Genomic DNA, 24,729 nt, shown 5'->3' on the forward strand with positions numbered 1-24,729 from the left:
CAGGTGGAGGAAGGAGGATGAAAAGAGGAGTTGAAAGAGAAATGAAAGGAAGGAGAGAGAGAGAGAGAGAGAGAGAGAGAGAGAGAGAGAGAGAGAGAGAGAGAGAGAGAGAGGTGGGAAGAACAGTTGGGAAAGGAGACAATTCATAAGAAAGAGGAGATGGAAGAGATAAAACGGTGAAAAGAGGGAATAGAAATGAAAGGAAGGGATAAATAAGAAAGGTAAACAAACGCAAGTAATCAGTAAACAAGAATACGAGTGTTTTGATAAAGAAATAAAGAGAAATCAAGTAAAATAAGTGAAAATTGAAGGTGTAAAGCTGGGGTCCCATTTCTTGAAGAGTTTCAGAGGAGGAGGGAAAGTGGCAGGTGTTTTAAAAGGCACGAAGAGAAAGTGAGGCAAGGCAAGAGTGAGGTAAAGACAAGAACTCTCTCTCTCTCTCTCTCTCTCTCTCTCTCTCTCTCTCTCTCTCTCTCTCTCTCTCTCTCTCTCTGAACCATATATTGAAACATTTCTGCCTATACTTGAAGTTATACTAGTTTTTAAAGATGTTTATAAGGTTCTAGTGACAGATTAATAAAGTTTCTATTTTATCAACAAGAAAAATGCTCGTGAGAACCCGTCTGATCATCTCTGTGGCCTTGGAAAATAGTCGTAGTGAGAGAGTAAAAGGTTCTGAATACTGGCCTCTCTCTCTCTCTCTCTCTCTCTCTCTCTCTCTCTCTCTCTCTCTCTCTCTCTCTCTCTCTCTCTCTCTCTCTCTCTCTCTCTCTCAGCCCGCCAATAATAACCTGATATATTTCACTTGGGATTTACCTTCATCGTCGCCTTCATTGATTCAATTTGCCGGAATTCTTGGCAGTTTCTCTCCTAGTGCGTGTGAACGAGTGGCCCGCGAGGTGACGGTGTGTGGACTGACTTCAAACGAGCAGAGGAGAGGACGAGTCGCTGGTTCCTCCTATCCCCCGTTCAATAAGCTTTTGCTCCCCCTTTCCTCTTGTGACTGGCCGGAAAAAGGTGAAGGTAAGGATCCGATTGGGGGAGAAAAGTGAGCGTGGAAGGATGTGATTGGCTGAGAACAGGTGAGGGTAATGATCAGCGCGAGGGAAGGAAAAAAGAAAGTTGGGAAGAGAAAGGAATGTCAGGTGAAAAAAAGGCAAGGAAGAAAGAAAGGAAGGGAAAGTTAGCGTAATGCAGGAAGGGAGGGAAAGAAGTGTTAATGTGAGGTAGGAAAAGGATAAAGAAGGAGGAAAGATAAGGTGGAAAAGTAATGGAAACGGAGGAAAGGTTTACGTAAGCTTGGAGGGGAATGAGGAGTGATAATGGGGAAAAAGAATAAAAGAATAGAGGAAAGAAAAAGGAAAAAGATGTCTAAGGAAAATAAAGAAAAGAGGAAAGATAAGATGAGGAAAGAACGAAACAAAAGGATGAGTTAACGTGAAATGGAGAAAGGCAAAACGAGAATAATAGTAAAGAGAATAAAATGAAAGAGGAGAGGAAAGATAAAAAGACAAAATTAAAAAAGAATAAAGAAAGAAACAACATGTGGGAAAGAAATAATAGAGAGAAGAGAAATATGAACCAAACATAAAGTGTGGACAGAGAGAAAAAAGAATATAGTAAAAATAGAAAAAAAATGGAAGAAGAATAGAAAAGCAGAACGAAAAAAAGAAAAACACTCATTATTTACCATATTTCCAACCTACAGACGAACGAACACAGTAAGACACAAAATAATACGAATAGAGAGAGAGAGAGAGAGAAAGAGAGCCAGACACTTGTTCTTCCTTTGCAGTACTGGCGCGGCAGTAAGACCTCTATTGCAAAACCTATATAGCTTCTAAGCGAGTCACTCCATCACCCAGATTACAGCAGAGCAGAGGAGAACTTCGGGGCAGGGGTCGGGTGGGGGAGGGGGACAAGTGGCCACTCCAGCGCTCATAACGTGGCTGTTCGATTCGTAATGTCCACAGTTTCAGTTATCGATGAGGTCTGTGAAGGATAGGAGGTGGCGGTGCGTGTGCTCAAAAAAAAATTCAATTGTCACAAGCCACGCACGTGATAAGACAGGAGTGAACACCGTGATCATTGCTGTTTGTGTGTGTGTGTGTGTGTGTGTGTGTGTGTGTGTGTGTGTGTGTGTGTGTGTGTGTGTGTGTTTAGATTCTCTCTCTCTCTCTCGTGAGTCGTGACCTTCATTTCTGTTTCCCAAGGGATATGAACGAATTGGCGCCTTTTAGATTAAGTCCCTATGTTCTGTTTCTCTATGATCTGAATTCTGCATTTTTTTTATGGTAAAGAAAAGGAATACAACGGAATGATAAAATGATAGTCTGATAGTGTAAGGCGTGGTGAGTTTGCTAAAGCAGAGAGAGAGAGAGAGAGAGAAGGGGGGAGGGGAAGGGGGAAGGAGAGGAAAGGAAAAAGGTATGACGTGACTCCCCTCTTAAGCAACCGCTCCCTTCAAAGGTCGGGAGCGCACTGGCAGTACCTTGCTGGGATGGTAGGCAGCTTATACTTGAGTCTGGCACCGCTCGCATCTCCCTCTCCTCCCTCCCTCCCTCCCTTCTTCTCTCCCTCCCTAAGTGCAGCTTCTGCTCCTGAGATCCCTTCATCCTTCCTGGAAACTAATCCTGATCATAAAGCAAGAGAAAATGCGAGACAACGATAAAAATAATAGAAAAATGCAATTACTTACGATAACCTGAAATATTGCCGGTTTTGTAAGGCAGTAGAGAACACAAGGCACGGATGTATGGAAGGAAAGGATTGAAGTGGAAGAGAAAAGCCTGGGAAGATAAATATTTAAGGCACAGACGCAAGAGAGCCAAAAAAAATAATAAAAAGACGACGAGGATGAAGGAGGAGAAGGAGGCACAGGGATGAAGGCAAGACGGAAAGAACGTGAAGATTTTGGTAGTGGACTGAACGGGGTGGGAAAATTTTGACGCAAAGGATGGGAAGTGGAGGTTTCAGGATGAGAGGGAAGCGGAGTGGAACTGGCGGAAAAGATTGGAAGGATGGAATGGACAGATGAGTTTCCTGTGGGAGGGACGAGGAGGGTAACTGGAGTGGAATGAGGCGGAAAGATGGTGAGGATGGAATGGAGGAGGGAAAATACTAGGGGTGAAATGGGGGTAAAAGCGAGGTTCGTCCCGGAATGGAAGGGGAGATTATAAGAGTGGCGATAAAGTATTAAGCCGATGGTTCGCGGATAAGGAGTTTGTCGCCAAGGTATTATCGTTTTCTTCGTTGGTATATGACGTTATTTTCACCGAAGTCAATATATGGAAGGTTAAAGATTTTGGAATGCAACGTTGAATACTGTAAAGACTCCCTCCTTTCCTTGTCTGCGTATAACGTATAACTTTTACCAACATAGACTGGAAAAAGTAGATGAATATGACGCTGAATATTACAATAAGTATCTCGCTTTCTTTTCATTGTACATCGTTATTTTCACCGACGTCAATTGGGAAACTGGAAAATGAGAAGAGACGTGATTTTGACTATCTGTAACCAATTCGTTTTGGTCACTGGTGCATAACAACTTTTTTTTATGCAAGAGAGGAGGACTGGACAGGTGCAACAAAAATATATAGAAAAAAAGGCCCACTCAGTTGTCAGTCTCCTTGTAAAGCGGATAGAATTAGCCAAAGGATAGGGACAAATGTCTTGAAACGTCAATATATGGATGCTTAAAATTTTGGAATGCAACGCAATGTAATGGCTCCCTCGTCTCCTTGTCCGTGAATGACGTTTAACTTTCACCGACGTAGATTAGAAAAAGTAGAGGAATATGGCGTTGAAAATTACAATAACTCTTTCCCTTTCTCTTTTGTATACACCGTTATTTTCACCGACGTCAATTGAGAAGCAGAATGAGATGTGATTTTGACTATATCTGCAACCACTTCGCTTTGGTCACTGGTGCATAACAATATTATACCTCCACGTCGACCTGGAGACGTGGAAAAGCTTGAAAATTAGAAGGAAAGGGGCGAAGAACAAGACGCTAATTAATTCCTTCTTTCTCACTGTTGGTATGTGATGTTATTTTCACCGACGCCGCTGCAGACGTCTGGAAAGTTCAAAATTAGGAGGGAAATGACACAAATAATGGACGTAAAAGTTAGTAAAGGAAGTCAAGATACCTTAGATGTGGAAATTATCTGATGCTCTTAACGTAAAAGAGATCAAGGAGAGAGAGAGAGAGAGAGAGAGAGAGAATGAATGTAAATTATTCTTCAATTTATAATCATCCCTGTTAATATTATACTCAGAACAGCACAGACCATAATTAGCGCCTTCTTCTCTCTCTCTCTCTCTCTCTCTCTCTCTCTCTCTCTCTCTCTCTCTCTCTCTCTCTCTCTCTCTCTCTACTGAAATAAGAACGATAATATATATTTACCCGTCTTCCTCCTCTTTCTCTTCCTCTTCTTTCATTTCATCCTTGTCCTTAGCTTTCTTTCCCTCTTCCTCCTCCTCCCTCCTCCTCCTCCTCCTCCTCCTCCTCCTCCTCCTCCTCCTCCTCCTCCAGGCACAAAGAGGACGCCTTTATCCTCCGGCCAAGGAAGAGTATTGAGTTATTGTGTTATTAAGAATATGTCGTGTGTCATAGGCGGAGGAGGAGGAGGAGGAGAAGGAGGAGGAGGAGGTGGAGAAAGAGAATGAGGAGGAGGAAGAAAAAGAAGAAGAAGAAGAAGAAGAAGAAGAAGAGAAGGAGGAGAAGAGGAAAGGGAGAAAGAAGGGTGATGGTTTAATGATATAAGAGAGAGAGAGAGAGAGAGAGAGAGAGAGAGAGAGAGAGAGAGAGAGAGAGAGAGAGAGGATAAAAGTCAAGACGAGCTGCAGGAAATTAAGGTCGTGAAAGAATAAAAAGAAAGCTTAACGAAAAAAAAAAGTAAAAAAAAAAAAAGAAAACGTTGAATAGAGACAAGTTATTTGGTAAAGAGAAAAAAAAATGATAAAAAAAAAAGAAAGGAAAAAAACGTAATAGAAAAGATTTAAATACACGAACAAAACAACACAAAATAGAATAAAAAAAGAAAAATCAAGAAAAAAAAAGAACAGAAGCAAGACGAGAAGAAAAGAAAAAAACAAAAGAAAAAAGAAAACGGATGAAGTTAAATAAAGGAGAAACTACTGTAAACGAAAGGATGTAACGCTGCGCGGGAAGACAGGCTAGCTAGGACACTGTATAGGCATAGATAGGCAATCTTTTGATGTCCAGCGACGTACGATGAGCTATGAGACGCTGACGGAACTTCTAGTAACAGCGAGGCCAAGGAATGCTTTGACACGGAGCGTTTTTCGGAGTCTTAGGAGTGGCCAAGAATCTTTCGAGGGACAATCAGGGAAGGGAGGCAAAACTAGAGAGGGAAAAAAGACTGAAAGATAGCAAGTTAGGAAACAAGGAAAGAATGGAGTCAAAGTGTTTAGAGACAGAGAAGAAGGAAATAAAAGATCAAGGCAAGTAAAAAAGAATCAAGGATGAGAGAGAAAGACTAGACAGAAAAAGTGAAAAGGATTGAAAAGAGAATTAATTATGAAAGAAAAAGAGAGTCAGAGTGTGGTGTTTAGAGACAGAGAAGAAGGAAATAGAAGATAAAGGTAAGTAAAAAGAATCAATGAGGAGAGGATCAAAAGACTATAGAGAGGAAAACAGGATTGAAAAAGGAGTTTTAAATCAAGAAAGAACGAAAGAATGGAGTTAAAGTGTGTTGTTTAAAGACAGGGAATAAGGAAATAGAAGATAAAGACAAATAGAAAGAATGAAGGAGGAGGGGAAAGACTAGAGAGAAAAAAGAAGAATTGAAAAGAGAATTGATTATGAAGAAAGCAAGTCAGGAAAAAAAGGAAAAAAAAACTAACTCAAAATTTAAAAACATAAAATAAGAAAGATAAAGGCAAGTAAAAAAGAATTAAGGAGAGGAAAGACTAGACAGAAAAAGAAGGGATTAAAAAGGAGCAAATTGTTAAATAACGAAAGAATTGAGTGAAAGTGTTTGGATAGAGACAGGAAATATGGAAACAGAAGATAAAGGCAAGTAAAAATAGAATTAAGGAGAGGAAAGACTAGGTCAGGGGCTCTCAACCTTTTTATCGTTAAGAATCCCCTGAGTTATAAGACCATCTACCCGAACCCCCAGTATTATCACGTGGAACATGGAACTCAATATGTAATGGTATTGCAAAAGATTTTATTAGATCGGTCATCTAAGTAGCCCTGGAAATCTTCTCATGATCCCCCCACGGGGTTTCGCGCTGCCAGGATGGCCACTGTCCATGAGCTAACATCATTAGGTCTCTGACGCTGAAGACGCCTATGCAGAACGGTTTGGTTGGCAATAGACAATCTCATTATCAGACTTTGATTTCTAAGTTATGAAAATAAACTCATTTACGGGGCTTCATATGTTCATGGTGTCTTGTAGTCTACTTACTAACCTAGAAGGAAAGAAAATATCATACTAACTTTGAGTTATCAATTGAGGAAGAAGTAATTTTTGTCCCAGGAATAGAGCTAGATGGTATAAAAAAAAAACACAATGCATAGTTATAACCTAACTCTACTATTATAGCGGTTTTTGTCGTAGATACATGTTTAAAAATACTTTACCTATCTTGATATCTCCTTATGTGACAGAAGAATATCCAAAAATATACGATATGCAGTTGACCATCTTTTCTGTGAAATATTACGATATCTGTTGAATCTGGCAACTTCAACGGGAGTTTGGGTCCTCTCCTAGTGTTTTCTTACATTTGAAACATTGATATTTACACGTCATTGTGATCAGGAAATAAAGGAAACTAAGTTTGCTTTTTCTAAGAGCATAAAATAGAAAAATTATGTCTACAGGTGGCAGTTTATGTATAAGACAAGCAAACCTGTGTGCACTCATCCACTCTATCCAGAAGCTTAACTAATTTTCAAAAGTTCCTAATAGTTACACAACTACCATTGGTCTACTGTTTCTATCCAGTTATCTACAAACACGTACACATTCACGGCAGCAACATGCAAAGTACACTAAATACTCCGGAGCAAAGCTGCCTCACCTTGTTTCATTAATCAGCTAACTCTTGCACACTTTCAGACCAAAGCTATTTTTCATTTACCATCGACGATTTTATATTCGAATCAAAATTTAAACGACGATTGAGAACTTTCGGCCTAAAGTTGTTGAGGGCCGTGACGGCCTTGGGCGCCGCACGGGGGAAGGAGGTGGCTGTCGGGTCCGGCCTGGGGCCCAAGGCAGGAACTGGCTGCAGGTCCTTCTTTTCCTTGGTGGCCTCAAGCTTCACTACTAGTCGTCCACTTGCAGCGCCTCACACTAGGCAAGGGTCGCCATAAGCAAGAGATCAATGTCTACCACTCACCAGATGGTGCCGTGAGGGGCCCTAAAGGGGTGATAAGGGCTCCTTGCATAGAGTCTGGTGGTGAGTGGTGTGTACGGGTCCCCTGCTTATAATGACACCGGGCTGAACAACTCGCCATGAACGAGGGCACGCTGTGCGCCATGAGCCAGGCACTGACAGTACCAGTGGTCCTTTACGTTAGGTTAGGTTAGGTTAGGTTAGGTAAAAAGGACTCACTTCATGACAGTGTTTGGGGAGTGGTGTGTGGCGGGTCATTGCTCATGGCGACCCGTGTGAGGCATTGCAAGGTTGCATCGTCACTGCTCTCATAACCACGGGACTGGGGTTGACCCTTTCGGGTGAAAAGTTTCGTCCCAGTACCTGTGTAGGTAATAATACTTTGAATCGTTTCGCCATCGCCATCGCCGCATCGTTAGCCTCGATAAACGGATCGTTATCCTCGACAAACACATCTTTACCGTGGACACTGGAATCGCAACCTGTCGTGGAATCCCATTGTTAACGTGGACTCATTTTCCTTTGCGGCTTCAAGCTCACTGGTTGTCGTCAACTTGCAGCGCCTCACACTAGGCAAGGGGTCGCCTTAAGCAGTCTGCCGTGTCTACCGTCCACCAGATGATGCCGTGAGGGGCCTTTAAGGGGTGATAAGGGCTCCTTGCATAGAGTCTGGTGGTGAGTGGTGTGTACGGGACCTCTGCTTATAATGACACCGTGCTGAACAACTCGCCATGAACGAGGGCACGCTGTGCGCCATGCACCAGGCACTGACAATACCAGTGGTCCTTTACGGGGTGAAAAGGACTCACTGACAGTGTTTGGGGAGTGGTGTGTGGCGGGTCATTGCTCATGGCTACCCGTGTGAGGCGCAGTGAGGTGGCAGCGTCACTCTCCTCGCACTCAAGGGTCTGGGGTGAACCCTTACGGGGTGAAAGGGTTCGTCTCAGTACCTGTGTAGGCAAGTGAACTTCAATTGCGTCGCAGTGAGGTGGCAGCGCCACTCTCCTCGCACCTAAGGGTGTGGGTGGACCCTGACGGGGTGAAAGGGTTCATCCCAGTACCGGTGTAGGCAAGTGAACTTCAATTGCGGCGCAGGAAGGTGGCAGCGTCACTCTACTCGCACCCAAGGGTCTGGGGTGGACCCTTACGGGGTGAAAGGGTTCGTCCCAGTACCTGTGTAGGCAAGTGGACTTCAATATTGTGTCGTGAAATCGCATCGTGAGAACTGGAACCGCATCGACATCGTGGAAACCCGCATCGTTACCGTGGAAACTGGAATTGCATCTTGATCGTGGAAACTCGCATTATTATCGTGGAAACTGGAATAGCATCTTTATCGTGGAATGGCATCGATATTTTGGAAACTCGCATCGCTATCGAGGAAACTGAAATGGCATTGTTATCTTGGAAACTCGGAGCGCTATCGAGGAATCTGGAATCACATCTTATCATACACACTGTTATCGTGGAAGCTCTCGTGATCGTCGTTCGTTTCGTTATCTCTGAATTACTTAATTAGTCTTGGTATTATTCTTAGCCTCCGTAATAATAGAGATGTTGGTCATTTTCATCTTATCTCTTTTACTGTATTTTTTCTCAGGGTATAGTTTAGTGTTCTTCAACCTTTTCTAAGTTCGTGCACCTTTTCGAGAAGCAAGGAGGACTATAAAAGAAATGCATCAATATTTGTAATTTTCCCTACTTTAAGACTGAAAATCGATAGATAACATTATTGTATATCTACCTGAAGCTATAGTTTTCGGTCCTAAACAGTCGCTATATAGTGCGAAATGTACTATAACAAAATGCCACATCTCAAACACATCAGGCCCGTGTTCCGTCTGAGTGTAATATATTACTATTGTGAATAAATCGTAATACTTTGATTAATGTCAATAGGAGAGGACCCAAACTGTCACATTTTCAGTGTTCGCAGGTTGGTTTAATTCAGGAGTGGGTCAGCATCGTCTCGCGGTACAGAGTAGTCGTCTCTAAACACTGTATTACGATGTATCTATTGATTTACCATGCTTTTACACATCCCAGTATTTTTCTGTTCTTATTCTACCGTGGTATTTCTTTATAGTTACTTGAGTTTATACGACTAACATCATAATATAGAGCAAATCATAATTGTCTGGTGTACCAAGATCTTTCACTTCTAGAGACTTAAATACAGCACGGAACCTTAACACACGTTTCTGCACAGGTTAATTCTTCACAAGGAATGAGTAGAGCAATATTTGTTCGGTTTTCTTTATGAGAAAAAAAGAAAATTAGCGGCCGAAACAGAAATAGTCCGAGGGTGGTGTAGTGTTTTCATCATCGTGTTCCTGAGCTCTGTCTTGCCATAGCCTGAACATGGTATTCAGTTCAGTTCAGTTGATAGGCGGAAGTGTAGCCTGGATATCGGCACTTCCTGATGTGTTTTTGGTTTGGGTTTTGTCTGGGTCTGTAGCTGTAATTGATTATTATTTTAACCTTTTATTTTATGTTCTCTTATTTTCCAAAAAATTATATATTATTTCTTTATTTTCTTCTATAATAGATTTTTCAAAAAGTAATTTTCCAATGAGGTGTTCTTCATTTTCTGTGTAAGGACGTTGCCAATTGGGGTGTTTGGATCTTTCATTGGTGTAGGCTGGGCAATGTAGGAGGAAATGTTTATGCCTTTAGTCACTAGAGAGAAAAAAAAAGGACTGAAAAGGAGTAGATTATGAAAGAACGAAAGAACAGAGTAAGACTGTGTTATTAGAGAAAGGGAATAAAGAAATAGAAGATGAAGGTAAGTAAAAAAAAAAAATCAAGGATGAAAGGAAAGACTAGAAAGAAATAAAAAAAAAAGAATGATAAAAAAGTAAATTATGAAAGAACGAAAGAATAGAGTCAAAGTGTGTTGTTTAGAGAAAGGGAATAAGGAAATAGAAGGTAAAGGGCAAGTAAAAAAAGAATCAAGGAGAAGAGAAAAGACAAGAGAAAAAAAAAGAATTGAAAAGAGAATTAATTATGAAAGAACGAAAAATTTACTCAAAGCGTGGTGTTTAAAGACAAGGAAAGTATAGGAAATAGAAGATAAAGACAAATAAGAAAGAATCAAGGAGGAGAGGAAAGACTATAGAGAAAAAGAGGATTGAAAAGGAGTTATTATGAAAGAACGAAAGAATGGAGTTAAAGTGTGGTGTTTAGAGACAGGGAAATTATAAGAAATAGAAGATCAAGACAAATAAAAAAAAAATCAAGGAGGAGAGGAAAGACTAGAGAAAAAAAGAGGATTAAAAAGGAGTTAGTTGTGAAAGAATGAAAAAAGAAAAGAAGCGACTCAAAGTGTGGTATTTAGAGACAGAAAATGAGGAAATGGAAAATGAAGGCAAATAAAAAAAAGAGTCAAGAAGGAGAGAAAAGACTAGAGAGGAAGAGAGGATTGAAAACAATGAAAGAAAGAAGTGAATATGTAAGGTGTAGATAAGGGAAAAGTATATTAACAAGACAAGGACAGGGGAAAATGAAGAAAGAGATATGGAGTTTTGTCTAGACCACGCTGGGAGAGGAAAGGAGGGAGGAAAATAGATAAATAAGTAGATTAACTGTAATAAAGAAGAGTGGATAAAGTTGAAATTGAAAGGTAGATAATATTGAAGAAAATAATTAAAGAGAGAGAGAGAGAGAGAGAGAGAGAGAGAGAGAGAGAACTTAAGTATAAAAACAACCATATATTCCCTAGATTTTGTATACTTTTATGTAAGACAAGCATCCCTCTTCCTCCTTTTCTTCCTCCTCCTCCTCCTCCTCCTCCTCCTCCTCCTCCTCCTCCTCCTCCTCCTCCTCCTCCTCCTCCAACTCCTGCTCCTCTCCCTCCTCTTCAGTCTTCAATACCTCCTTCACCTATGTATAAGTCCACCCAAAGCAGCTCACGTATGCATTCATGTCAAGTAAACGCGCTGCAGTCTTTAGAAAACGTAGGCGTGGTGCTTCCTTGTCAAGAGGGGAGCGGAGACTTAAGAAAACTTGGCGCTCCTTTTGTTTTTCCAGAGCAGCGCAATCTTTGGAAACTGTAAGTGCTGTTTTTCATCAGCGTGCTGTTTTGAGAGAGAGAGAGAGAGAGAGAGAGAGAGAGAGAGAGAGAGAGTGTGTGTGTGTGTGTGTGTTTCACTGTTTCACTGTTTGATCTGCTGTAGTCTCTGACGAGACAGCCAGACGTTACCCTACGGAACGAGCTCAGAGCTCATTATTTCCGATCTTCGGATAGGCCTGAGACCAGGCACACACCACACACCGGGACAACAAGGTCACAACTCCTCGATTTACATCCTGTACCTACTCACTGCTAGGTGAACAGGGGCTACACGTGAAAGGAGACACACCCAAATATCTCCACCCGGCCGGGGAATCGAACCCCGGTCCTCTGACTTGTGAAGCCAGCGCTCTAACCACTGAGCTACCGGGCGTGTGTGTGTGTGTGTGTGTGTGTCCCCAAGAGCGTTACCTCCTCCCAAAGACCTTTCTGCTTCCAAAGGGCACCGTGAGTCTGTTCACAAGCCTTGCAGTACCTCTCAGTTCCCGTCAGGTCCCTTCATTACCGTCCACCCAGACCACTTGACTCTAAATAGATCATCAAGCTTCGAACCTAACGCTTCACGCCTGCAGTGGGTAGCAAACTCTGTATATTGAGTCTCAAGGGGTGGCACGGTGAATGAACGGATGGAAGGCAGCTGCGTCTCATTCTCCATCCTTTTTGTGTTGGAAGAAAGAATGATGAAACGGAAATTATGTTCAGTGAAGACGGTGATTTTAAAAAAGGGAAAGGAAAGGAAAACTACAGGATAAAATAAAAGAAAAAGTAAAGAAGGGTAAATACAAAAAAACACACACACTAAAGCTTTCTGGTAAAAAGAGAAGAGAGCAGTTGCCTTTGACCTTACAGAAATTGTTACCGAATTTCCACTTTTGTATTACATTTCCAAGCGTTATGGTAATCAAACTTAATAATGAGAAGATGTACTTATTAAAAAAGAATCAGTAAATTTTGTATTTTAGTTGTGTTAGTATAAAGAAGGCGCGAATTTTTTTTATTTACTTAATTATCTTGTATATTAAGTTAGAAGAAACAATGATAATTATATTTTAAGGGGCCACTTCGAAATTTTTTCAGTTCATTACAGGCCATTGCTTGCGCAATTCATAGTGACACAGTCGAGAGAGTGAGGGATGCTCGAGACAGCTGCTGGTGGCGAGATCTGGTGAGGAGCTGCAGCTAATCTTGGCAGGGCTTACTTCGAACTGGTGCAAATACAATGCAAGAGTTGTGAGATTACTAAAGGTGGTGGTAGACAAATCTCAGGTAGATCCATGAATAGGACTCTATTTCTTTTACGTTTCGATGGCTACATTTTTTTCGTGTTTGGTTGACTTATTTGGTAAGAGCTGCCACACGAGTATTAGTAAGACTAATCGAGTGTTTTCTGCAAAATAGAGTAACTGGGTATGCATTACGCTCCAGAACCGTGTACTGAATTATTACTTTTTACTCAGAACAACAGAAATTGATTGATTGTTTGATTGACTGACTGATTGCTATATGCGTCAGTACAACAAAGGAGAGCAGAGCCTCTGCCTATTACAGTGGTGTGGTAAGCGCCACGCTCACTCACCTTACCGCCATCGGTATATACTCGTATATATCTTTCCCATACCGAGGCCTGGCACGGGGCCATCTGGGGTTGGGGCTTGTAGAGTTTTGGTATGGACAGCGGGACTGGTCTGCGTTGGATGGTGTTTATGGACGGTACCGCCTTGTAGTCTGACGACCTGTAATCGGGTGTCAATCTTAGGTGGGAACATCTCTTCTCTCTTAAGCATGTTCCCTGTACCATTGATTAAGCCCATAAGCGTACACATTTCTTTTTATGTAAGAGGGGAAACTGCCCAAGGACAACATAAAGCGAAAATAAAAAGGCCCACTTAATTGCCAATCTCCTTGTAGATCCGAAAGAGTTAGCCAGAAAGAAAAGGGATATATAAATGTTTTGAAAGCTCCCTCTTAAATTAATTCAAGTCATAGGAAGTTAGAAATCAGAAGCAGGCAGGGACTTCAAGAGTTATGGATGTTTTTGTCCTGGTGTGCCGCAAACTCAATCAGCGTGGTGTATGGGGTGAAGAGTCTTGTTCCTTAAGTAGTTACTACCGTACCGAGTCAGACAACGGCCCAAAGAGGACGACTGGCTGAACAAAGCTTATGTAGCGAGGCGCAGGAACAATGAAGCTGAAAACGCCACCGTCTGGAAGGGAATGATTAGTGTTGCGGCTGGAATGAAAGGACGACTGAGGTTGTGAAGGAACTGCTGAAGAAAATGTAGCTTGCTAGATATATACATAAGAACATAAGAAAATAAGGAAAGCTGCAAAAAGCCATCACGTCTTTAGGTGATAGTCCCTGTGTGAAGCATACCTACCTATCTCCATATCGATATATGTGTCTGTTCTTCTTTTAAAACTCCATATTAATTTGGCACTAACTACCTGATTACTGAGCTTTTTCTATTTGTATACCACTATTTAAGAGCCATGGAGTTCCTTCCCATATCTTTCTTAAAACTTATTTTCTCCAAGCTTGAACCCATTATTTCTGATTTCATCCTGGCTACTTGTTCTAAGAATTCTGCGTCACATCGCTTATATCCTCTCCCTCCCCCCTCCACCAACTTTCTTGACTACACTCATTACATGCATACCTATCCAGCAACTATCACTTGTGTATTCAAAAACAAGTCTACTCGTCATGGCATTATTCGTTCAGAGGCGAGAGTAACAAGACACACTGCTTCCCTCTTTGAAGTGAGCGCCAGGCAGCGCAACACCACAGCAGCTGATTCTTGTAAACAAAGTATCGTTCGAGATAAACTCATCTGTCATTTCAAGAACAAACATTAATTATCATTCTTTAACTGCATTTCTATTTCTTGTATATGTATATCCTATTGTGGTTCCTAATATGAATAGCTGAATGGTATCTAGTCTAAGGTGATATTATAAGGAAGTGAGAAATTACAATATCAGTGTAGAATTATCTAATATCTTCTTTATAGCATCTATGTATATTTCTTATGGTGTCATTGAGTTACATAGTACAAAATTACCAATAAAAATAATATGACACTACCATTCTCACTCAAAGAGGATACACCAACGCTCTCAAACATCCAATCAACGAAATATGAAAGGATCTAATTTACTCTGTCTAGTTAAATGAAATATAAATGTGCAAAAATATATAGTCAAGAAATAGATAAGATGAAACTAGGACAATTTGTTGGAATACAGTAATTATTTAGGCCCTGCGAGTCATGTGTTGTGATGGCGGACAGCGGGACAGCGGCGGAGGGGAAGGCTGGCCCTGCACTGCCTGGTGGGGAGGCTGTGGGGGACGAGCTGAAGGATGACACTCCGGGGGTGAGCGGGGAGGTGATGCTGGTCAACACGGACAGCTTCGAGGAGTGCAATCATGACCTGGACACGCAGTTCAGCGGGGGCGAGGACGGGCCAGACTCCCCCCTCAGGAAGGTGCATCGGGAACAGGTAGGCGGCTCGTTAGCAGGTGATGTGCTATCACTTCTCAGGTACCCATTGATGAAGTAACAGGATTTGGTGGAATAATATTAGCAGCAACACCACACCTTATGTTAATAGATATAGGTGTATTGTATATTTTAAGTTCTTCAAGTCAACGCCACACCTTACGCTTAACAGATAAAGGTGTATTGTTTATTTTAAGCCCTTCATTACTAGGACGCATTTCTTACTGAGTTTTTAGTATGATTGGACGATTTTATTGACATTAAGAAGGATCTGTGGAGGTCAGAAGATTAATGGTCCAGAGTTTTCACCATTTTCATCACTATTTAAATCCCAACATAAATATCTGAAGCTGTTTAACCCCTTCAGTATTGGAACACATTTTTACCTTGAGATTTGCATATGATTAGACCATTTTATTGACATTAGGAAGGGTCTGTGGAGCTCAGAAGGTTAATGGTCCAGAGGCCTCACTATTTTAATCCCTCACATGAGTTTCTGAAGTTGTGTAATAACACCAGATAATAAGCAGAATGAATGTGAAAATGCACCATAGTACTCTAGAGGTTAAAAATATACCCTGGAACTGAAGGGATTAACCAGTTCACCCATTACTGTTTTCCCGCTCAGGAAAATGAACTAGTTGGGGGAATGGGTAATGTGTCGTTGGCGGTGGAGGAAGGGAAGCAAGGATCTGAAGGGTCGGGGGAGGCTGCAGCGGCGGCGGCAACAGATGACTCGGAGGAGGAGTGTGTGGATGAGGAATACTTACACAGCCCAGAGTGGATACAGAAGGAGAAGCATGTGTTTATTCTGAGCGAGTCTGGAAAGCCCATCTATACAAGGTTTGGCATGTTATATTTTTGTGTTTGTTTTTATTTGTCTTGTTATTCTCTATCATTCTTGTTTTTTTTGCTTTTTTTGTTTTTTTCTCTCTCCATATGCTTTTATCCATATTGTCATTGCTGCTCTTAGCCTCATAATTATCCCTGTTGTTTATGTTGTACCTACATCCTTCTCTCTTGTTCTTGTTTTGGTTTGTTTTCCATATGGTTTCGCTAAAGTTGCTTTGTTTCTCATAGGTATGGGAAGGAGGACCGACTAGTCACCCTGTTTGGCCTGATGCAAGCACTGGTCTCCTTCGTAGCGGACAGCGAGGATGTCATCAGGTGCATCGTGGCCGGGGATCACAAATTTGTATTCCTAGTTAAGTCTCCACTGATCCTCGTTGGCGTGTCGCACTCAGTGGCCAGCATTCCTCAGCTCATCATGCAGCTCACGTGAGGCTTCCCTTTGGTTTGAACTTCTTTAGATGTCCAGTTATGCTAGGTTGTTGTCCTTGAATGTCTACCTAAGTTAAAGAAAGGTAGCATATTTCAAAGTTTAACCCCTTCAGTACCAAGACATGTTTCCATATTCATTCTGGTTACTATTTGGCGATTTTATACAGCTATAGAAACTTATGTGGAGATCAAAATAGTGAAGACTGTGGCCATTAATCTTCTGACCTCCATAGACCCTTCCTAATGTCAATGAAATTGTCTACTTGTACCAAAAACTCAAAATAAAAATGGATTCCAGTACTGAAAGGGTTAAGGTTAATGGAAAACATGGAAATTTGTTGGCAAACTTGTGACTCCCTTCTCTTGCCCTTGAGTACCTACCTAAGTTATAGAAAGCAGACACATTTGAAAGATAAACTACTACTTACATTTTACAGGCTGAGAACTTTTAAGACAAACCTAACCTATGGAAGCCTTTAACATTTGAGACACACTTGTGACTGTCCTGTCTCTCCAGCTATGTCCACAACCAGATAGTCAGCGTGCTAACTGGATCAGCACTCACCCGCATGTTTGAGAAGAGGAGAAACTACGATTTCCGGCATCTGCTAGGAGGCACAGAGCGCCTGCTAGACAACCTGCTCAATATGCTGGACTCTCACCCTTCCTTCCTGCTGGGTGGCGTCCAGTGTCTCCCGCTGGCCACTGCTACGCGAGACACCATCACTCAGACTATCATCCAGTATTGTTCCAAAATCAAAGTGAGTCCATGAATACTTATGCTAAACCCCACTGAGCAAGTGAATTGACATCTACATCTTACTTGGATTCAGTTATGTTAGAAGAGACTACTTGCATTGCATCACTTGACATTACTCACCAGTCTCACCATCCTCCAAAACCATGCTTCTGCTGGTGAAATAGCATTACATATAGCTATATGATGATTTTGGATTCACTCAGTGTTTGGAAGAGATTGTACTCGGCCCATTTGGCTAACCAGAGTTGTGTTTGCAGAATCTTGTGTTTGGTCTCATCATCTGTCAAAACCAGCTCATCTCCCTGGTGCGCATGAAGAAGTTCCTCCTGCATCCTGCCGACCTTCACCTCCTCTTCAATCTGGTCAATGCTACAGAGTCCTTGAAAACGAGTGAAAACTGGATGCCAATTTGTCTTCCAAAGTTTGATCCAAAGTGAGTTAGCTATAGATTTGAGAAGTAACTTCTTAGGAGAATGTATTTATCTTTTTGTGATGACTTGGGACCTCCTTGTGTAATTTAATATGTAACAGTTTCAGAGCACCAAGACATTTATAATCAAAATTTTTATCCCTCTCCAACACCAGAGTTTTCAACTTCATTCTGCTTTGATATATGCATATTAATAAAGACATAAAAAAACAAGGTAATCCTCAAGTATGTCTCAGTTCATATAGAAGTATTCAATCTAGAATTATTCTGACCCAAAAGATAAGATATATATATATATATATATATATATATATATATATATATATATATATATATATATATATATATATATATATATATATATATATATGTGTGTGTGTGTGTGTGTGTGTGTGTGTGTGTGTGTGTGTGTGTGTGTGTATATATATATATATATATATATATATACAGTGGAGACTCAATACTCAAACTTAATTAGTTCCAAATTTATTTATGCTATGTGGGCTTTTTCACGGGAATTTTTGGGCTAAAGGAGATACTTTTTGGGGTAACTCCTATCTCAAAGCCCACCTGCTAGGAAACCATTGCCCCGAGTGAGGAAGCCCAACCTACACTCGGACCGTGGACAGGATTCGAACCCATGCGCTTGGAGACCCCTCGGACACCAAAGCCCACATTGTTCCGCTGTACCACAGCGATAACCAAATGGCTGTTCGAGTATTAAAAAGTTAGACAATTGATACCTATGAATCAGGTAATTCGTTCCAATCTTATCAAAACCTCAAGTTTATAAAAATTTTAATGTATTTTTTTTACAATTTTGTTTTGTACATACCGTAAGTGAAGGCTGGTGATGGATAACTTAGAAGAAGAGGGGAGGAGGAGGGAGGTCACCGGAGGATGTCACCATCCATGAAAACATCTTATGTAACTTTCTCCTGGTATGATTACTGTAAATCCACTAATGGAGTACTGTGGCTCACTAACACTTGCACTCTCACCAGATTCCTTATTTTCATAACTACTAAGCCTCTCTGGTGTCATCGGAAGTTTCTAAATGAAAAACTACCAACAGAACACAGAAGATTGTTGTTTATCTCAAGACTGCAATAGGATTAGTGATGTGCACCACCATCCGGTATACCAGTATTATGGTAATACTGGTATTACCAGTAATACTACATCAAAACGATACAATGGCAGCTGCGAGAAGGGAGATGACAGACCATGGTATACAACCAAATTTGCGGCCATTTGATTACCAGATATTTTCACCACTAATAAGCCTTTGGTGTTATTGTAAGTTTATAAATGAAACACTACAGATAGAATGCAGGGGAAGGGGGAATGTCAGGAAACCTTTGTTTACAACCACGGGTGTGGACGTTCGACTATTAGGTATTTTTTCGAGTATTAAATCGAACTTTTGCGTTTGAGTATTTAGACGTTCGAGTATTGAGTCTCCACTGTATATATATATATATACAGTATCCGCAAAAGTAAAGAGCGCTTCCCATTGAAATCGATGCTAAAAAGCGTTCTTAACTTGTTGCGTTTTCCGCCGCTGTCAGGCATATGGTTATTATAATTTCACATTTGGCAACTTAGCTGGCTATCTGGCAGCGCACTCAGCTTGTGTTTTCCCGCCTCAGTGCTCATTGAGCTCTTATGGAGGGAGTTTATGTTACATTTTCCTCCTGCCTTCTACCCCCTATTTTCGTTGTTACGCTTTGTGGCGCTGCAGTTTTAGGAGACATTCATCCTGATGGCTCCTACTAACCTTAGTGGAGAGGAAAAGGCTCATAGTTTGGCCTGGAAGACTGAAAATGTGTCAATGAAAGTAATTTCAAGATGTACAGGGCGGGGTGAGAGCACCATCCGACGTCTGGTCGCTACCTCTCGTGGTCTCCCACCCAATGTCGTACCACTTCGAAAACCTGTCCCTGGAAGGCCTAGAAAGACCTCTAAGTGTACTGACAACATCCTACGACATGAAACACTCAATAATCCAGAGATTACAGCAGGTGAACTCAAAAGAAGCCATCCGACTTTGCTGCAAGGAGTGTCAGAACGAACCATACATCGATTGCAGAAAGAGCTTGGCCTACCCACGTATAAGCATGCTGCCAAACCACTCCTCACACCATCAATGGTGAAGAAAAGACTTGCGTTTGCACGCAAATACAAAGACTGGACTGCTGAACAGTGGAGGAAGGTACTTTTCAGTGACGAAAGTACCTTCAAATGTGTAAGACCACGGTCAAGGAGGATCAGACGTCCCAAGAATTTCAATCGTTGCTCTCCTTGGTACACCTGCAAAACAGTGAAGCATCCTGACAGAGTGATGGTGTGGGGTTCATTTAGTGGTACAGGGGGTCATGCAGGGTTGTTTTTCCTTCCGAAAAACGTGACAATGAGAGCTGACAATTATATCAAAGTGCTAGATGACCATATGTTGCCTTTTTATGAAATTCATGGATGTGATTATTTTTTGCAGGATAATGCACCATGTCATAAGGCAAAAAAAGTGATGAAATGGTTGTCTGATCATAATGTTGAGCTTATTGAGTGGCCAGGTAACTCTCCTGACTTAAATCCAATTGAGAATTGTTGGAATTATATGAAAAATCGGCTCTCAACCTGCAACACATCATCTGTACCGTGGCTCTCCCACGAGACCTTGAAAATGTGGACCACAGAAATGGAGCTGGATTACTTCAGAAACCTATCTGATTCAATGCCAAAACGTCTACAAATGGTCATGACAGATGACCAAGTACTAAAACATTAGTATTGCTTATTTTCATAACATTCTCATTATGTTTGTTTTTTTTTTCCTTTGAGCGGGAGGGGCGCTCTATACTTTTTGCGGATACTGTATATATATATATATATATATATATATATATATATATATATATATATATATATATATATATATATATATATATATATATATATATATATATATATATATATATATATATATATATATATATATATATATATATATATATATATATATATATATATATATATATATATATATATATATATATATATATATATATATATATATATATATATATATATATATATATATATATATATATATATATATATATATATATATATATATATATATATATATATATATATATATATATATATATATATATATATATATATATATATATATATATATATATATATATATATATATATATATATATATATATATATATATATATATATATATATATATATATATATATATATATATATATATATATATATATATATATATATATATATATATATATATATATATATATATATATATATATATATATATATATATATATATATATATATATATATATATATATATATATATATATATATATATATATATATATATATATATATATATATATATATATATATATATATATATATATATATATATATATATATATATATATATATATATATATATATATATATATATATATATATATATATATATATATATATATATATATATATATATATATATATATATATATATATATATATATATATATATATATATATATATATATATATATATATATATATATATATATATATATATATATATATATATATATATATATATATATATATATATATATATATATATATATATATATATATATATATATATATATATATATATATATATATATATATATATATATATATATATATATATATATATATATATATATATATATATATATATATATATATATATATATATATATATATATATATATATATATATATATATATATATATATATATATATATATATATATATATATATATATATATATATATATATATATATATATATATATATATATATATATATATATATATATATATATATATATATATATATATATATATATATATATATATATATATATATATATATATATATATATATATATATATATATATATATATATATATATATATATATATATATATATATATATATATATATATATATATATATATATATATATATATATATATATATATATATATATATATATATATATATATATATATATATATATATATATATATATATATATATATATATATATATATATATATATATATATATATATATATATATATATATATATATATATATATATATATATATATATATATATATATATATATATATATATATATATATATATATATATATATATATATATATATATATATATATATATATATATATATATATATATATATATATATATATATATATATATATATATATATATATATATATATATATATATATATATATATATATATATATATATATATATATATATATATATATATATATATATATATATATATATATATATATATATATATATATATATATATATATATATATATATATATATATATATATATATATATATATATATATATATATATATATATATATATATATATATATATATATATATATATATATATATATATATATATATATATATATATATATATATATATATATATATATATATATATATATATATATAAAGACTTCCATAAGTGGTACACATATATATGTATGTACTAAACAGTGTGCGGGTTAACTGAGCATGAAATGATTACTTCCGTTTCTCATTTATATTACAGTATTTATTCACATGCTTGGTAAAGAAAGTGTCAATTCATGTTTCAGTGGTTACCTGTATGGCCATGTGTCATACCTGGCTGATGACTGTGAGGCCTGTCTCTTGCTGCTGTCTGTGGACCGTGAGCAGTTTTTCACGCTCTCTGAAGCCAAGCAGAAAATTGTTGATGTAGGTTGTGAAGACTCTGTACTATATTTGCCACAGTTTTCTTTTAGAGTCAATTATTTGTAGTGTGTTTATACAAGTCATAAAGAAAGGGTAATGTGAATGTACAAATCTAACCATTGTTTCAGTGGAGTACAGTTTGTCTGAAATATTCAAGGGTCTGATGGATTTGTCTTCCATACAGAGGCTGAGGAGACATCACTGCTTAGAGGGGATCAACACAGCCATACGGACATCAGCCTACACCGTGGGGGCCGTTGGGGCGCCTGAGCTAAGACATTTCCTCTACAAGTCAAAAACCACCGCACAGTTCACCTGTCCTGAATACACTGCCCCGTATGTCCACCTCTGGTTCTCCTGAAATTTTTGTGGCTTTACTACATATGATGGAAGAAAGACTTAGTGATATCACAGGAGAAATTAACTCCCTTGTTATAGAGAAATGGAGTTTTGAGCATTCATCCAATTCTAATTTTCCTGTAACAGTATACAAGGAATTGTGTAAGATATTTTTAAGTCAAATTTTTCTACGATAATTTGCGACCTAGCTTACCACCAAACTTTCTTGGTTCAGGTACAACACACCAGAGCAGCAGCGGCAGCTTTTTGGTCTGTACCAGCAGCTGCACCACCGCGTCCACTCAGTGTCACGTCCCCTCAAGATGGTTTATATGGTTATGGACACACACACACTGTTAGGTTGGGTAAGTGGTTCTCATTCCAAGTTCTTTTTATTTCAGGTATGGGAGCATTTCCAGGAAAACATATCTTTAGTAGAAAGAATAAGATGAAGGCTGGTACCAGCAACATCCTTGGTTTATTGAGTATACCTAGTGTTTCAATTTTATTTGTCATTGTCGGTGGTCTGCCTTCAACACACATACACTTACCACTCTAAAAAGTTGACAAAAAAGGTAAATGGTTGTATCTCGAGTTATTTCTAATTGGTAAATTCCAGCGCATGCATAACAATTCAATCTTTCTAATTTGCATTCATATAAAATAATTCACAATTATTATTCTGATAAACTCTTCAGACATTAATACATTCGTAGCGTCGTTTTTCCACACTCCATCACACTGTGTCTGTCTGCACTCTGTAAATAGGTGTGTGATTTACAGTTTTCTTGTGTTTTCCTGTTTTTATTAGTCTTACTTTTTATTTTTCAACTTCAGAATTTTTATTGGTTATAACTTTGTACTTTTTACTTTCTAATTTTCATACTTTGTTTTATTTTAGACCACTGATGATGACAACTAAAATGTTGAAATGTTTGGTATACTCATTAAAACAAGGATGTTGCTGGTACCAGACTTTATCATATTCCTTTAATTAGCCTATCTGACTGCACCTCACAGAGTTTGGTGCAGGAAGAAAGGTAAAGATTGTGGCGCTTCTTTCCAGGTAACGAAGGAGTTTGAGTTGTATGCAACTCTGGAGCCTCTAGTCACCAAACACAATGCCATTGTCTACATAAACAAGCTTCTCAGGTGGATTAAGAATGAAGAGAACAAATTGTTTATCCTAAGCTCTCCCACATTTTAACTTGTATAAATATTTTATACATATTTCAGTATTGTACAAATGTGATCTCTTTCTCCTTTTTCTTTTTAATACTTCTGATTTGTGATATTTAGTGTAAAATGTACATAACTGTTAATTCATCTCAGAATCAAGTTAAAAATTCAAATTTGTTAATAAACATTCCAAAGATGCTTTGCACAGTGATTACAACCACCAGAGTAGGTGTTGCGTGGGAATAGGTAACCAAGATGCACTCATTTTGTTTCACCATATATTGGTATAAATATCAACACTTTTTGTTTCCCTTTGGTAAAAGTGTGTTCACCTCATAGGAATATTAATTCAGGACCATGGTTTGTGATTCCCTTAAGCACAATGAGATTCCATAGAGTTCCTGCAAAGATTACACAATGTTGTCAAGAGCTGTTTTCAATTAATTTATGAGCATACTTAGTACTTCTTTCAAAGGTTTGATTCTTTCTCCCTCAAGGGCCCATAGACATTATGACCCCAGGTTAGGTTCTATTCTAATTCTGGCTTCAGCATTTCTCATAGATGTTCAGTTTTACTTCAATTCTCCTGAGACATGACTGTTGACGTGGCCTCAGTACACAGAAATGAGCCTCAAAGCACTGTGCTTAGAGCCATTGCTATGGCATATATCAGAGAAACCAGTAGACAAAAAAATATGTGCCACTGCATCCGTTTTTGGTATTTTCTCTAATAAAATGTCATGTGCAGCTTTCTTTTCATCTTTGTTGCTAAACTCTTTGCTTTTCACCTTCAAATCAGCTCAAACCTCCCGATGTGCAAACACAGCCATCGTCTTGATGCTATGAATGTTGCCTCAGAACTTAAGTAGATCATATGACACTCAAGTCTCTGGC

General features: G+C 38.0%; 1 protein-coding gene across 1 annotated transcript; it reads left to right on the forward strand.

The window, feature by feature from the left end:
• Positions 1–14,712: 14,712 nt before the first annotated feature.
• On the forward strand, positions 14,713–24,033 carry LOC123508738 (vacuolar fusion protein MON1 homolog A-like). The gene is made up of 9 exons (XM_045262618.1): positions 14,713–14,955; positions 15,583–15,797; positions 16,035–16,232; positions 16,753–16,996; positions 17,253–17,428; positions 22,200–22,320; positions 22,502–22,653; positions 22,892–23,021; positions 23,723–24,033. The coding sequence occupies exons 1-9, from the start codon at positions 14,734–14,736 to the stop codon at positions 23,861–23,863; spliced, it is 1,599 nt and encodes a 532-aa protein (XP_045118553.1). The 5' UTR covers positions 14,713–14,733; the 3' UTR covers positions 23,864–24,033.
• The last annotated feature ends 696 nt before the right edge of the window (positions 24,034–24,729 follow it).

Source organism: Portunus trituberculatus, chromosome 25, assembly GCF_017591435.1.
Source record: "Portunus trituberculatus isolate SZX2019 chromosome 25, ASM1759143v1, whole genome shotgun sequence".
NCBI classification, from domain to species: domain Eukaryota; kingdom Metazoa; phylum Arthropoda; class Malacostraca; order Decapoda; family Portunidae; genus Portunus; species Portunus trituberculatus.